Here is a 17,306-nt window from a genome sequence, read left to right on the forward strand (position 1 = left end):
TGAGCGATGCGGTGAGGGTGAGCGATGCGGTGAAGGTGAGCGATGCGGTGAAGGCGAGCGATGCGGTGAGGGTGAGCGATGCGGTGAGGGTGAGCGATGCGGTGAGGGTGAGTGATGCGGTGAAGGTGAGCGATGCGGTGAGGGTGAGTGATGCGGTGAGGGTGAGCGATGCGGTGAGGGTGAGCGATGCGGTGAGGGTGAGCGATGCGGTGAGGGCGAGCGATGCGGTGAGGGTGAGCGATGCGGTGAGGGCGAGCGATGCGGTGAAGGTGAGCGACTCACGTTGTTGGACGAGTGCTCCAGGCTTATCGTCTGCTGCATCAGCTGCTCCGTGGTGTCGTCTGACCCGGCCTGGCTCTCCGTCTCTCCGTCCTCCTCCTCTGCGACCTTCGACCCATCAAACACCTCCACCCTGGTGGGGGCAGCATTGCTGCTGCTGCTGCTGCTGCTGTTGCTGCTGCTGTTGCTGCCGTTGTTGTTGGTGGGGGTGATGGTGGTGCCGCCCTGCTTGCCGCTGCTGTTGCTAGCTGCGAAGGCGAGGCTCTTAGCCTTTGGGACGTAGCACTTTCCCTGGAGCCCAGGGAAGCAAATGATGGCCAGGAACCAGTGGGAACTGTACAGAGACACACAGACACACAGACAAGCTCGTCCCCGCGCCCGTCCCCGCGCCCGTCCCCGCGCCCGTCCCCACCACTCACGTCTCGTTGATCGGTACGAAGACGAAGTCCTTGGCGAAGATGTCTACGTGGCGCGTCCAGGTTCGCACGCGCCGGTGCCTCCGCTGAGGCAGCCTGGGACGAGCACGTGGGGGGGGGGGGGGGGGATGAGCACACGTCGGGGGGGGGGGGGGGGCGTGCACGCAGAAGGTCAATAAGCCTTTCACTGAGATATCTGCTCACCCGCCGATACACTCGCTCACATGAAGACAAAGATCCCCCGGACAGCCTGCACGGCACACGAGGGGGTGGGTGGCCAGCACCACGCCCGGCCGCCTTTGTCTCCCTAGTGTTGTTTTACATATCGCACCGGGTACTCATTTGAGGCTGAGTCGACCTAGGCAAGGTCCAGGACCGGTTCAGATAAGCGAGAATCGAACTCGGGCCACCGGGTTCGTAGCGCAGCGCTAACCGATACACCAAATCTGGACTTGTAGCTTTCGTGACTGCAGGAATTCATATTATTTGGGTCTTTCGGTAAAGTCACATAGATAGGTTCAAAGAAAATAACAAAAAACTACGACGTTTCGATCGCCGCTTGTGTCGCGATCGAAAACGTCGAAGTCAAACACTGCCATGCAGAGCACACACACACACACACGCTACCGCACACTCCGTCTTGGGGTGCGAGAAGGCATGGGGGTCGGTCGGGGGGGGGGAGCTCACGTGAGGCCGGCCGCCTCCTCTGAGCGGCTCTTGTCGCGCTGGTTGAGTCGCTTGTAAAAGAAGGAGCTGAAGATATGGATCTTTTCAGAGTCGGCCTTGGCCAACTTCTCCATCACCAGGTATCTGGGTCGGCGGCGCGCACAGGAAATGTGACGTACGCCACACACACACAGCACACACAGCACGACAAACGTGACGCACGCCAAACACACACACAGCACACGCAGCACGACAAACGTGACGCACGCCACACACACACAGCACACGCAGCACGTCACACGTGACGCACGCCACACACACACAGCACACACACACACACAGCACACACACACACAGCACGACAAACGTGACGCACGCCACACACACAGCACACACACACACAGCACACACACAGCACACACACACAGCACACACAGCACAACAAACGTGACGCACGCCACACACACACACAGCACACACAGCACGACACACGTGACGCACGCCACACACACACAGCACACACAGCACGACAAACGTGACACACGCCACACACACACAGCACACACAGCACGACACACGTGACGCACGCCACACACACACACACAGCACACGCAGCACAACAAAGGTGACACACGCCACACACACACAGCACACACAGCACGACAAACGTGACACACACAGCACACACACAGCACACGCAGCACGACAAACGTGACGCACGCCACACACACACAGCACACGCAGCACGACACATGTGACGCACGCCACACACACACACAGCACACACACACGCAGCACACGCAGCACGCCAAACGTGACGCACGCCACACACACAGCACACGCAGCACAACAAACGTGACACACGCCACACACACACAGCACGACACACGTGACACACGCCACACACACACAGTACACACAGCACGACAAACGTGACGCACGCCACACACACACAGCACACACAGCACGACACGCGTGACGCACGCCACACACACACAGCACACACAGCACGACAAACGTGACGCACGCCACACACACAGCACACGCAGCACGCCAAACGTGACGCACGCCACACACACAGCACACGCAGCACAACAAACGTGACACACGCCACACACACACAGCACACACACACAGCACACACAGCACGACAAACGTGACACACGCCACACACACACAGCACACACAGCACGACAAACGTGACGCACGCCACACACACAGCACACACAGCACGACAAACGTGACGCACGCCACACACACAGCACACACACACACACAGCACACGCAGTACGACACACGTGACGCACGCCACACACACACAGCACACACAGCATGACAAACGTGACGCACGCCACACACACAGCACACGCAGCACGGCACACGTGACGCACGCCACACACACACAGCACGACACACGTGACACACGCCACACACACACAGCACACACAGCACGACACACGTGACGCACGCCACACACACACAGCACACACAGCACGACACACGTGACACACGCCACACACACACAGCACACGCAGCACGACACACGTGACGCACGCCACACACACACAGCACACACACACACACAGCACACGCAGCACGCCAAACGTGACGCACGCCACACACACAGCACACACACACACAGCACAACAAACGTGACACACGCCGCACACACAGCACACACACACACACACAGCACACACACACAGCACACACACACACACACAGCACAACAAACGTGACGCACGCCGCACACACACACAGCACACACAGCACACACAGCACACACACACAGCACACACAGCACGACAAACGTGACGCACGCCACACACACACACAGCACACGCAGCACGACACACGTGACGCACGCCACACACACACAGCACACGCAGCACAACAAACGTGACGCACGCCACACACACACACAGCACACACACACGCAGCACACGCAGCACGCCAAACGTGACGCACGCCACACACACACAGCACACACAGCAAGACACACGTGACGCACGCCACACACACATCACACGCAGCACAACAAACGTGACGCACGCCACACACACACACAGCACACGCAGCACGACACACGTGACGCACGCCACACACACACAGCACACGCAGCACAACAAACGTGACGCACGCCACACACACACAGCACACACAGCACGACACACGTGACGCACGCCACACACACACAGCACACGCAGCACAACAAACGTGACGCACGCCACACACACACAGCACACACAGCACAACAAACGTGACGCACGCCACACACACACACAGCACACACAGCACACGCAGCACGCCACACACACACACACAGCACACGCAGCACGCCAAACGTGACGCACGCCACACACACACACACAGCACACGCAGCACGCCAAACGTGACGCACGCCACACACACAGCACACACAGCACGACAAACGTGACACACGCCACACACACAGCACACACACACACAGCACACACACACACACAGCACACGCAGCACACACACACAGAACACACACACACAGCACACGCAGCACGCCAAACGTGACGCACGCCACACACACACAGCACACACAGCACGACAAACGTGACACATGCCACACACACAGCACACACAGCACACACAGCACACACACACACAGCACACACACACACACAGCACACACAGCACGACAAACGTGACGCACGCCACACACACACAGCACACGCAGCACGACAAACGTGACGCACGCCGCACACACACACACACAGCATACACACACAGCACACACAGCACACGCAGCACACACACACACACACAGCACACACACACACACAGCACACGCAGCACGACAAACGTGACACACGCCACACACACACAGCACACGCAGCACCACAAACGTGACGCACGCCGCACACACACACAGCACACACACACAGCACACGCAGCACGACAAACGTGACACACGCCACACACACACAGCACACGCAGCACCACAAACGTGACACACGCCACACACACACAGCACACACAGCACACGCAGCACACACACACACAGCACACACACACACACACACAGCACACGCAGCACCACAAACGTGACGCACGCCACACACACACAGCACACACACACACACAGCACACGCAGCACCACAAACGTGACGCACGCCACACACACACAGCACACACACACACACACAGCACACGCAGCACGACAAACGTGACGCACGCCACACACACACAGCACACACACACACACAGCACACGCAGCACCACAAACGTGACGCACGCCACACACACACAGCACACACACACACACACAGCACACGCAGCACCACAAACGTGACGCACGCCACACACACACAGCACACACACACACACAGCACACGCAGCACCACAAACGTGACGCACGCCACACACACACAGCACACACACACACACACAGCACACGCAGCACCACAAACGTGATGCACGCCACACACACACAGCACACACACACACACAGCACACGCAGCACCACAAACGTGACGCACGCCACACACACACACACAGCACACACACACACACAGCACACGCAGTACGACACACGTGACGCACGCCACACACACACACACAGCACACGCAGCACCACAAACGTGACGCACGCCACACACACACAGCACACACACACACACAGCACACGCAGCACCACAAACGTGACGCACGCCACACACACACAGCACACACACACACAGCAGAGACCATCAACGCTGCACTGCCCGTGGAACCCGGGTGGTTCATCGCCCGCGATCTCGGCGCTGTGGCCCCTGAGCTGCCGGCCCTCCTGCATAGGCCGAGGTCTTGACGCTCACTCCGCCGCTGCTGGTTCTGCTGCCGCTTCTGCCGACACTTCTTCTGCTGCTGCTGCTACTTTTACTGCCGCTGCTGCAGCTTCTACTACATCCGCTGCCCCTGCAGCTTCTGCGACTGCTGCTACTACTGCTGCTGCTACTTTTACTGCCGCAGCTGCAGCTTCTACTACATCCGCTGCCGCTGCAGCTTCTGCGACTGCTGCTACTACTGCTGCTACTACTGCTGCTACTGCTGCTGCTACTACTGCTGCTGCTACTACTGCTACTGCTGCTTCTACAGCTACTTCTGCAGCTTCTGCCGCTGCCGTGCCACTCACTTGAGATAGAAATCGATGATGACGTCGTTGAGGAACTCTCCCGGGTTGAGGCAGGAGAGGTCCTCGCTCGTCACACTGATGGCGCCCTTGGCGGGTGGCGGAGGGAACACCACGAGCCTGGAGAGCAAACGGGGCGGGGTAGAGCACGCGGGGCGACGCACGTGCCTCCGTGTTAGTGCCATCGCGGTGTTTGTAAGTACGTACGTTGAACTTCTCTCACACCGCACGTTGCCAACCGTCGCAATCGGCGGTGCGGCACCGCACTGGTGGCGGTGCGGCACCGCACTGGTGGCGGTGCGGTGTCGGACGGAATAATTGCGGTTTAGTTTGAAGGAGTCCCTCGGGGGAGATGGGGGCGGGGGACCCACACGGTGTGATTTTCCCCAGGCCCAAAACACCCCCTCCTAGGGCCGGCCCTGGTGGCGATGATGTTGGCGGTGGCGATGCACCGTCGGCGTTCGTCGTTCTGTGTCGGGTCGCGTGCGGCCGTGCTCGGCGGTGAAACTGACTTCTCCACGGTCACCGAGAAGCCGTCGGCGCCGGTCGGAGAGGCGCTCGCGCTGCTCGCGCTGCTCGTGCTGACGGCGATCCTCCGCGTGGTGCGCAGCTGGTACGACGGGAGCGTGCAGGCGGGCGCCTGCGTACGCGGCAAAAGAGACGGAGAAAGATCCCCCCCCCGGGGGAGGGGGGGCAAAAGTGCCATTGGCGAGCGCCGGTGAAAATGCCGGCAACGGCACACGAGGGGGTGGGGTTGATCGGCGCCGCGCCCGGGCCGCGGCCGCCTTTGTCTCCCCAATGACGACGTTTTGCATCGCCGCGCCAGCTGCTCATTTGAAGCCGAGTCGACCTAGGGGAGGCCCAGGACCGATTTTACATGCTGCGCCAGGCACTCGGTAAAAGAGGGGGTGGGGGGCACAGGGAATGTTGACCTAAGGCAGTGCACCTAGCCTGGCACAGGGTACTGTGGCCGTTGGAGGAAGGTAGGGAGGGGTGGGTGGGGGGGAGGTGAGTGGGCACAGCGTCGCCCAAACCCCGCTCTCGCTCCGCAGGCCCCCCCCCCCCGCACCTTGCGACCAGCGGCGGGCGACGGGGCTCCGTCCTCGGCGGACGACGAGGAGGCGAGGGCCTCGTCGGCCGCCGCGGCGCCCGCCGGCTCGGCGGTGCCGGCGGTGCCGGCGGTGCCGGCGGTGCTCAGGATGAGCCTCTGGTTGGCCTCGAGGGTCTTGATCTGCCGGCAGAATCCCCGGATGCTGTTGCGGCATCCGACGGCTTCCATGAGGGTTTTCAGCTCCTTCTGGGCCGGATACTCGGGGTAGCTGTCCAGCACCAGGATGATGTACATCTCCTTGGGGTCTACAAAGACACAGACACAGACCCCCCACCACCATCATCACCACCACCACGACAATCCGTAAACCCGTCACGGACTGTTGGGACGAGCGCTGTTAGCGAGTACCGGCACTTGGCAAGGCCGGCGCGGGTTGGGTGGGTCAGCGTCACGCCGGGCCAGTGGCAACGTTCACATATCGCGCCGGGTACTCATTTAAGGTTGAGTCGACCTTGGGGAGGCCCGGGACTATCATTTGTCGAAGGTGTTACTCGTGAATGGGAATCAAACTCGGGTCACCAGCTACAAAGTGCAGGGTGCTAACCGCTGACCCACTGCTCACCGGGCTCCACACACACACGTCTCCGCCTTCACTCACCGTTGCCTGTCGGGTTGAACCATTCCTGCTTGTCGCGGCTCATGTTCAGCTGGTGGCAGAAGCGTTGCGCGGCGATGGATGTGGTCTGGATGAAGAGCATGGAGCACGTGCGGCTGAATGCCATCTCAAACGACGTGAGCTCCCTGGCGGCCAACGTCAGGGCCTCCGCCTTCATGTCTGTGGAACGAGAACCATGTGTGTCAGCGTGTCAGTGTGTCAGTGTGCGTGTCAGTGTGCGTGTCAGTGTGCGTGTCAGTGTGTGTGTCAGTGTGTGTGTGTGTCAGTGTGTGTGTGTGTGTGTCAGTGTGTGTGTGTGTCAGTGTGTGTGTCAGTGTGTGTGTCAGTGTGCGTGTCAGTGTGCGTGTCAGTGTGCGTGTCAGTGTGTGCGTGTCAGTGTGTGTGTGTGTGTCAGTGTGTGTGTCAGTGTGTGTGTCAGTGCGTGTCAGTGCGTGCGTCAGTGCGCGCGTCAGTGCGCGCGTCAGTGCGCGCGTCAGTGCGCGCGTCAGTGCGCGCGTCAGTGCGCGTGCGTGTCAGTGTGTGTGCGTGTCAGTGTGCGTGTCAGTGTGCGTGTCAGTGTGCGTCGTCAGTGTGTGTGTCAGTGTGTGTGCGGAGCGGCAGTGTAGGGGTTAACGCACTGCGCTACGAACCCGGCAACCCGAGATCGATTCCTGCTCACGGCCAACACCGGTGACGATTATCTGAACCGGGCCTGTGCCTCCACTAGGTCTACTCATCCTCAAATGAGTACCTGGTGCGGTGTGTAAAAACATCGGCACTGGGGAGACAAAGGCGGCCGGGTATGGTGTTGGTCACTCACCCCCTTGTGCCCCGTTCTGACCTTCACAGGTGTTTGCTAACAGCACATGCCCCAACAGTCTGTCGTGACTATACGGGCAATCTTTGTTTTTGTTGAACTTCTTTCACACCGTACGTAGCCAACTGTGCTAATCGGAGGTGCGGGGCGGGGGGACATCAAACTAAACTCGAATAAGCCGTTCTAAAGAAATGAGTTTTCAATCTAGATGTAAAAGTGCGTGGCTCCAGTGGCCACCTAATATCGGAAGGAAGAGAGAGTTCCAGATGTCCTCAGAAGCTTTTGGAAAAAGCGCGATGCGGCGAGCGCCTTTGTTCGATGGCTCGCCAAAAGCCGCTGCAAAGACGACCGGAGTTTGCGTGATGGTTCATGCTCCTTGACAAGATGAGCGAGGTGTTGCGCTTTATTTGTGTAATGAGTGGCACAAGGTAAACCAGCGCCTGGCCTGCAACCGGGCATAAGTCTGCCGGTATTGGGGGCGATGATTGCCATGTGGTCTAGCCTCGGGCACCCCAGGGGGCAGCTATGCTTACAGCTATTCTGTACAAGTGCCTGGGGTTGATTCCCGAACCGGGCGCCTTCCCGCGTGTAGTTTTGTACATCCTCCCCCTGTTCTGCACGGGGTTTGTCCGGCTAAAAATGTAACCGGCGATGCCTCAAAACATCCCGAATGTCTTCGAACAATTGCCTGCAAGTCACTCAATGGGGATCACGCAGCAGCAGCAGCATTGCCCCCCCCCCCCCCACTGTGACAACGTTGCAGGACCCTCCAGAATCTTGATTGAGACTTGTGGAGACTTTCCTGGGTGGACAGTAGTAGTGATAATACTTATTTGTATTGGTATCGGTGTGAATGTCGCCTTGCGATCGTCTCTTCCCGCTGGCGAGCGTGCGACTCACCTTCAAACCGCAATCCGTCCTCCGAAAACTGAAAGATAAACAAAGTAAAAAAATTATTTAAACACATACACATAATTTGGATGCTGCTGTTTCCTCGTGCGCAGGGTTTTCTCCTCCCAAATGCAAAATCATTCAATCAAATCAAGATGTATTTGTTACACGGAAAGCCCCGTGTAGCCCGTTACCCAGCTAGGTTTGCAAGGCAGATCCGTGGTGCAGAGGAACAGGCATCAGAGTGATCCGTGCGGAGGAAGAGAACGCATCGGAGACACGGCCAAGAAAAATGCGAAAAGAAAAACAATGAACAATGTCAACGAAAGAAAAAAAATTGCCCAAAGGTCCCAATGCAAGACCCTCCCTGACCCAACGAGTCTCAAGCAGCTCAGCGAGACATTCCCGGGGTAAACAAATGGCAGAGCAGAGATTTCCCCTTCCCCCCCCGCCGTCGTCAAGTCTGCGTACGAGCGAAGCCCTCTGTTCCGTGGTGGCTGGGGTGGCGGTGGTGGTGGCGCCGGCGGTGGTGGTGGCGCCGGCGGTGGTGCCTGCGGTGGTGGTGGCTGTGGTGGTGTTTGTGGTGGCAGTTGTGGCGGTGCCGGCGGTGGTGCCTGCTGTGGTTGTGACGGTGGATGTGGTAGCGGTGGATGTGGTAGCGGTGGCAGCGGTGGATGTGGTGGCGGTGGCAGTGCCGGCGGTGGTGGCTGCGGTGCTGTTGGCGGTAGCTGTGGTAGCGGTGGCTGTCGTAGCAGTGGATGTCGTAGCGGTGGCTGTGGTGGCTGTGGTGGCGGTGGCGGCGGTGCCGGCGGTGGTGGCTGCGGTACTGTTGGCGGTGGCTGTGGTTGCGGTGGCAGGGTGTGTGAAGCCGCGTGCGTTGTTACCACGGCGAGACACGGCTCCCTGATCTTGAGCGTCCCCACACGGAACATGCGGCACACCAGGCTGATGGCGGCCGACTCGTCGAGCCCCGCCAGGCTGCTGGGGGCGGCCGTCGCCGCCGGCCTGGCGGCCGTGCCGGCGCCGCTGCTGCCGCCGCAGGACCCCCTCCTCCCCACCGCGATGCGCGGCCGCTTCACCGGCACCGGGCTTTGACCAAACTGCGAGGTCGCACGCACAAGCAAAGAAAAGGAGACGCCTCCTCACCACACCGCATCCCTCTAACAGACTGCTGCACGCACGCACGCTGAACTTCTTTCGCACCGTGCGTAGCCAACCGTGCTGTTAGCGAGCGGCCAGCTACCAAGGTGGGGGAGCTTCCATTTCCGTTCCCTGAAGAAGCTGCCGGCACCGTGTAAGGGGGGAGGGGGGGTGGGGGGAACGGGGTGGGGGGAAGGGGGGGGGCAAAACGTCGGAAATCGCGCGACAACCAGAGACACGCCGGAGAGCTACACAGCGGTGGCAGCAGCAGCGGCGGCGGCGCGACCACGACGAGCGACTGGCGCGACCGTCGCCGGGGTTGCTAAACCCTCTGTGGCAGCCTTCTCAACAGCCCTGTTCTTCACCTGAGGACGGCTGCTTGCGTTGTGGCCGAAACGTCGTGAGAATTATTTTGTTATGTTTTATTTTTATTATTTTATTACTTCCCTTCTACGTGACTTTACCGAAAGAACCAAGAAGATGAATCCCTGCAGTCACGAAAGCTTTAAACCAAAAATGACTCCTTGTAAAAAAAAATGTGTCAGTTTTGTTACCAGATAAAAGGGTAAAAAACCAATTATCAAGATAAAATAACTTTATCGGTACTAAGGATCCCGCAAGGCCATTCGGGAAGGGCGTGTGGCACAGTTTGGCGCCAGCTATCGTAGAGTGGCGGCGGTCGTGCCGCTACGGTTCTGTGTGGTGAGCAGCAACATCTTTAAAAACGACGACGCTACGACGACTCCCCGAACAAAAGTTGACTGCGAGCCGCTGGCGCGTTCCGAGATTCAGCGGTGAACGGGAAAAGTGGTGAATGTCTACTCGTATATATTTATACATTCCAGCGAGCCAGGCCCTCGCAGGCCCAGCGGGGCGAGCTCCCCCACCTTGTTCTTCATCCTGGCCTTGATGCTCATGGTGGATTTCGTCGACATCTGGAAGAGGCTCCCAAAGTCTCCGTAGTCGTCGTCTCCTCCCGCGGGCTGGTCGCCGGCCGCGGGCCGTTCGTCCACCGACGTCGCGTCGTCGCTCAGCAGCGCGGGACGCTCGTCGGCCGAGCACGGGCCCGAGCACGGGCCCGAGACGGGCGACGAGGTCTCGCGACGGTCGCTCGGCTCTACGGGGACAGGGACGGACGGACGGTCAGACGGTCGGTCTGATGGACGGACAGTCCGACGGATGGCCGGACGGTCGGACAGATGGATGGTCCGACAGACGGTCCGATGGACGGTTGGCCGGTCGGACGGACAGTCCGACAGATGCCCAGCCAGTCGGTCGGACGGATGGATGGTCCGACGGACGGACGGACGGATGGATGGTCCGACGGACGGACGGTTGGTCGGTCGGACGGACGGACGGCTGATGGACCATCTGTCGGTTGGACAGATGGTCCATCGGCCGGTAGGACGGACGGAGAGTCGGACAGACGGAAGGACGGTCTGTCGGACGCGAGTTACTTTCCACATCCTTTAATAATTTATCACGGGCTTGTTTTTGCAAATAGTCGTTTTGTGTGGACTGTTGTTGCGGGACGTGTATTTGTTTTTATTGTCAATTTTTCGTTCGACATATCTGCTCTTGCGTATGATGACAAGGTGTGCTCAGGAGCTCGATGACAACCTCGTGGTCTGCTGCTCTACTTTACTCGATGATTCTATTATCCACGAGCTCGAGCCCACCGAGGGATTCGCTATTTTTTCAGAGGCGATCTGGCCACACATGATAATAGCTCAGCAAAGTGGCCGATATCACAATCACAGCGTGGGAGCCAACTAATCTAGACTCGAGTCGATTCTCAATTTGGAGGAGGGAAAACACCGTAGGAACCGGCAGAACGATCCACAAGACCACCCCTGGAGAGAGAGAGAGAGCGAGAGAACAAAGCGGACTCCAAACATATAAGAAGAGGCCTCGTCAGGGCTTCGGATTGAACCCACGAATTCCTGCGCAGCAGGCAAGAGAGATAAACTCTCCCCACCACCACGGCACGCCAGAGCAAACTGGAAACTGCGGTGGACGTCAGAATGATTTCCTGCTGCTCACGAGTACATACCTGTCAACCCCGTATCAGTGCCTACCTTATTACAGACCAAATTAGACCCGATTGGTGACCCCGTGCCCTTATAGATCTCCAAGTCCCATCACAAGGGAGAAACTAAAACACAAAAAAATGTTTTTTTTGCCCGTATTGAAACAGCTGTATGCTGTATGGACCTGAGAACGCAATTTCCCTGCACAAGAATACGAGTAACAGCTATGCGAGTACTTTGAGGCATTGGTGGTCACCTCTTGTTTACCACCCTGCTGAGCCAGCGGTGGAAAGTCCTCATTCCCATGGCGAGGGCAAAGTCTTATCCACAGGACAACCCCGTTAACTAACGTAGTTTTTTTTCAGAAGTGACCTGGCCACAAATGATAGCTCGACGAAGTGGCTTTTCACGTTGAAATTTATAGTAGCCAAATACTGTAAACGCGTGAAGTCGATTCTAAATGTGGTGGGAAAAACCGGAGGACCCGGAGAAAAATCCACGAGACCACGGGGAGAGAGACACGCAAACTCCAAATATACAACAGCAGGCGTCGGGGTCGGGATCGAACCCACGACCTCCTGTATACCTGGCGAGGTAGTTAACATCTCATAGCCACCGTGATGATGATGATAATGGGAGAGGCACGCAAACTCCAAATATACAGCAGCAGGCGTCAGGGTCGGGATCGAACCCACAACCTCCTGCGTACGTGGCGAGGTAGTTAACATCTCATAGCCACCGTGATGATGATGATAATGGGAGAGGCACGCAAACTCCAAATATACAGCAGCAGGCGTCAGGGTCGGGATCGAACCCACAACCTCCTGCATACGTGGCGAGGTAGTTAACATCTCATAGCCACCGTGATGATGATGATAATGGGAGAGGCACGCAAACTCCAAATATACAGCAGCAGGCGTCAGGGTCGGGATCGAACCCACAACCTCCTGCGTACCTGGCGAGGTAGTGAACATCTCCTAGCCACCGTGATGATGATGAGAGAGAGAGACACGCAAACTCCAAATATACAGCAGCAGGCGTCAGGATTGGGATCGAACCCACAACCTCCTGCGTACCTGGCGAGGTAGTTAACATCTCCTAGCCACCGTTGACTGCCACTGCTCACCTCTGATGCTGCGGCGGCCGGCCACGGGACTCGTGGTCCCCCTGGGCGTGCCGCTGGTGATGGACGTGGCGATGGGGGAAGCGCAGGCTGAGGAGTTGGCGGCCCTGGCGGTGCTGGCGGCGCTGGCGGTGCTGGTGGGGGTGGCACACCAGCCCGTGTCGAGCTCAGACACCAACAGCGGCGTCGAGGTCGGGGTGGTGCAGCCGGAGCTCCGAGTCTCGTTCTCCTCGTCCTCATCGTCACTCGACAGCACGACTGGAGGGGAGGGATCGTGGGAGGGAGAAACTATTATTGTGCTTATATATTAGTGTAACACGTAGACTTTCGCAAACCAATGTCATCCATAAGAGGTTTTTTGTTGGGGTTGGATAGCGTAAATGTATAAATGTGTCGTTAAAATCCGCCACCACCCGACAGCCAACGAGTAAGGGTTGTCACGTAAACAGAACGTGCCAATTCGTCACTAGTACAGCACACCGGTGTGTTGGAGAGCCGAATGATCAGCATGAGACTAATAGAACATCAGAGAAATATGAAACTCCCAAATGCAACTGTCAGCAGTAGCAGAACACGCGTGCCAACAAGGACACTCAATTGATTTTGATAATGTTGAAATTCTGTGCAACACTAGCGACTAAAGAAATTAAACAAAATTTTACCGTTCGGATAGCGACTGACTTAGTGCTGCGTGGAAGCAAATCGTCAAATAATACATTGTTTAAATGCACGCCTATACACGGCACCATACTTCAATAGGAATTACCGTTGGTACAGCTATTTAAATACATACAATGGAAAGGAAGGACAAGATCAAAGGGCTCGCATAATGCGCATGCATAATGTACGTTGACTCAGTAATCCTCCCCCCCCACCACTTTGCGTAAGAGCGCAGAAGCGTGGTCACCACATCTGCGCGCTACATAAGGAACGAAACAGATGGACTTCTCCACAAACCTGGCTGTCGCCTGATGAAGCTGGTTGTAATTACTGGCGAAACATCACACTCAGATTGTAAATGTTGTGGCTTTGCTCTCCAACACACCGGTGTGATGTACTAGTATACTACACTATATACTACACTACTATACACTACACTATACACTAGTGCTGTACTAGTATACTACACTATATACTACACTATTATACACTACACTCTACACTACACTATACACTAGTGCTGTACTAGTGACGAATTGGCCACGTTCTGTTTACGTGACAACCCTTACTAGTTGGCTGTGTCAGGTGGTGGTGGGTTTTAACGCCACATTTATATATTTACGTGATCTATCGGTAAAAAAACCTCTTATCCTTACATATTATATTACGTAACATATTGCAAGGCAAATAGTCTGTAATTATTTTATGACTTGAGAAACAAAAGATTAGGTTTTACTCTTTGTGGAAAATATACAGGTGTTAGGATGTTCAAACACCAAATAAAAAGCTTCATCAAGGAGAGGCAATGCATTTTTAATTATCGGAACATGCTTTGTTTGCATATCCGCCACAAGCACGTGCGGTTAATGCAGACTTTATTCCTTGCTAAAGGGGTTGCTGTTTGGCGATTGAACATGTTCGTGTTTTTTTTGTTGCGGTTGCCCCCGAGTCAAGATCCACACGGCTCACAGGGCTGTCGCCAATAAATGAAATTGAATCTTAGCACCGATTGTTTTCTTGCCACAAAGGGTGAAACCTATTCTTATTAAATCCTTTATATTAAGTTCACTTGCTTGCGTGCTTGCGCGCTTACGACCGTGCAAATCTTTCGGTCGTTTTTTAACCCACTTCTCGTGATCCAATCGAGCTGACATTTTGCACACAGACTCGTTGTGCGTGACAATTTTTTTTCGTGAAAATTTTTTTCCATAACTTTACAATTTTTAGGAAAATAAATTATATTTAATTACCAATTGCTTAATGGAGGCAGGCAATCATCTGACCCATAGGTGGCAGCCATCTCAAGCCAGAGGACGAGAGGACTCTAGCCGCCACACATATAAAGGATTTATAGTGAAAAACTTTGTTTTTACGGGTTAATTTTTTTTTCATACTTGATTCTGGCAAAAAAGGTCCCATGTTATATTACTTCTGCTGTTGTTTTTGCATTTCGAGTACAGTAAACTCTCGATTATCCGCGCTAATGAAGGGAAGGACGACCGCGGATAATTAAAAATCGCGTTTAATCTATAAAGATAAATTTTCCGCGGATCTCTAGTCCAAAAACTAACGATCGACCGATGGATGCGCGCGTGACTCAGTGATGACAACTTTCCTTCTAGATTTGAAGCTTTCGTGACTGCAGGAATCGTACTCTTTGGTTTTTTCGGTCAAGTCACGTAGGTAAAACAATTAATAAAATAAATGAAAACAACTAAATGTCTCATCACAAATAAGTCTGGCTACAGTTATTTTACCGTGCCTTTTTACACCTGATGAGGGAGGCTTGTGTTGCCTCCGAAACGTCGTGATTTAATTTAGTTGTTTCCATTTATTTGATTTTATTGTTTTACCAACTGCAGCAGCAGCAGCAACTGCAGCAGCAGCAGCAACTGCAGCAGCAGCAACTGCAGCAGCATCAGCAACTGCAGTAGCAGCTGCAACTGCAGCAGCAGCAGCAACTGCAGCAGCAGCAGCAGCAACTGCAGCAGCAGCAGCAACTGCAGCTCCCTTTGATGCTGTTAATCCTGCATAATGCACATGCATATGTAGTACTAATCACATTCCTGCATTTCCCATAAATATGCTAAATTCCTCTTTATATGCAAATTATTTTGTCAAGGCGCCCAGCTTATATATATGCTCCAAGCTCGTGTGCTGTTTCATTCAGACTCTGTCGCCTCGACGGACCTGGTTTTCACCTGAGGACGGCAGCTTGCGTTGTGGCCGAAACGTCGTGAGAATAATTTTATTATGTTTTATTTTTATTATTTTATTACTTCCCTTCTACGTGACTTTACCGAAAGAACCAAGAAGATGAATCCCTGCAGTCACGAAAGCTTTAAATCGAAACACGTGACTAGTAATGAACATTTCCAAGAATAACAATGTAGAAATGATTTTTGAACGTGAATTTCGGCTTCAGGGAAAATCCATGAGTTATTAATCTACGTCAAAATCTCAGGTGCGCGCAGCTTATCTGAAAATTGGACAATCCGCACGCGGATAATCTACAGTCGACTTTATTTCACAGACGGGTGTTGTTTTTGTTGACAAGCCCCGGCCATCCGGAGTCCGGCTCACCGGGGGTTTCCACCCCGTGATTGTAAACACGTCGCTGACGACTCGACTACCAGGCCCGGAGGTCGTGCGGCTCGTCCAGAGGTCACTCACTCGGCTCCGTGGGCAGCTGAGGCTTCCGTGCCCCACGACCCCTCCCCCTCCCCCTGCCCCGCACGGACGCGCGAGGGACGGTGCTGCTGCCGCTGCGCGCGAGTTTGACGTGGTCGGGTCTGCCCAGCGGCGACACTCCGCTGAAGTCGTTCGATCTCAGCCTCAAGGCAGCCGACTGCACTCGCAAGCAGAGACAAAGATACCTCCCTCGTAGCTTTTGCAGGACGCGGCGGGGCGAGTGCCGTTAGCGAGCGGCCAATTCGTGAGCGGCCAATTCGGAAGCGCGCGCGCAACCAGTTCCGACTGCACGCGCGCAACCACGGTTAAGACCGCACACGCAACCACAGCCGCGATCACGGGCAACCACTTACAACTACACCACAACCACAGTCACAACCACAAGGCAACCACTCACAACTACACCACAACCATAGTCGCGACCACACCACAACCACAGTCGCGACCACAGGGCAACCAGTCACAACTACACCACAACCACAGTCACATCTACAGTGCAACCAGCCACAACTACACCACAACCACAGTCACAACTACAGTGCAACCACTCACAACTCCACCACAACCACAGTCGCGACCACAGGGCAACCACTCACAACTACACCACAACCACAGTCACAACTACAGTGCAACCACTCACAACTACACCACAGTCACAACTACACCACAACCACAGTCACAACCACAGTGCAACCACTCACAACTACACCACAACCACAGTCACGACCACAACCACAGTCACA

General features: G+C 55.7%; 1 protein-coding gene across 2 annotated transcripts in view; it reads right to left on the reverse strand.

Moving 5' to 3' along the window:
- LOC133356953 (sentrin-specific protease 6-like) overlaps nucleotides 1-17,306 on the reverse strand; it is a 41,837-nt gene that overhangs the window by 5,235 nt on the left and 19,296 nt on the right. For both annotated transcript variants that reach the window (XM_061574673.1, XM_061574671.1), the window contains 12 exons: nucleotides 16,546-16,720; nucleotides 13,216-13,470; nucleotides 10,947-11,176; nucleotides 9,804-10,019; nucleotides 8,929-8,956; nucleotides 7,215-7,391; nucleotides 6,575-6,861; nucleotides 6,018-6,145; nucleotides 5,509-5,625; nucleotides 1,383-1,505; nucleotides 699-791; nucleotides 283-613 (listed from right to left, as the gene is read on the reverse strand). In XM_061574673.1, coding sequence (XP_061430657.1) covers nucleotides 283-613; nucleotides 699-791; nucleotides 1,383-1,505; nucleotides 5,509-5,625; nucleotides 6,018-6,145; nucleotides 6,575-6,861; nucleotides 7,215-7,391; nucleotides 8,929-8,956; nucleotides 9,804-10,019; nucleotides 10,947-11,176; nucleotides 13,216-13,470; nucleotides 16,546-16,720 — 2,160 coding nt within the window. The remainder of the gene's footprint in view (nucleotides 1-282; nucleotides 614-698; nucleotides 792-1,382; nucleotides 1,506-5,508; nucleotides 5,626-6,017; nucleotides 6,146-6,574; nucleotides 6,862-7,214; nucleotides 7,392-8,928; nucleotides 8,957-9,803; nucleotides 10,020-10,946; nucleotides 11,177-13,215; nucleotides 13,471-16,545; nucleotides 16,721-17,306) is intronic.

The sequence above is a fragment of the Lethenteron reissneri genome, chromosome 56 (genome assembly GCF_015708825.2).
Source record: "Lethenteron reissneri isolate LAM-NWPU_2019-01 chromosome 56, ASM1570882v1, whole genome shotgun sequence".
Taxonomy (NCBI): domain Eukaryota; kingdom Metazoa; phylum Chordata; class Hyperoartia; order Petromyzontiformes; family Petromyzontidae; genus Lethenteron; species Lethenteron reissneri.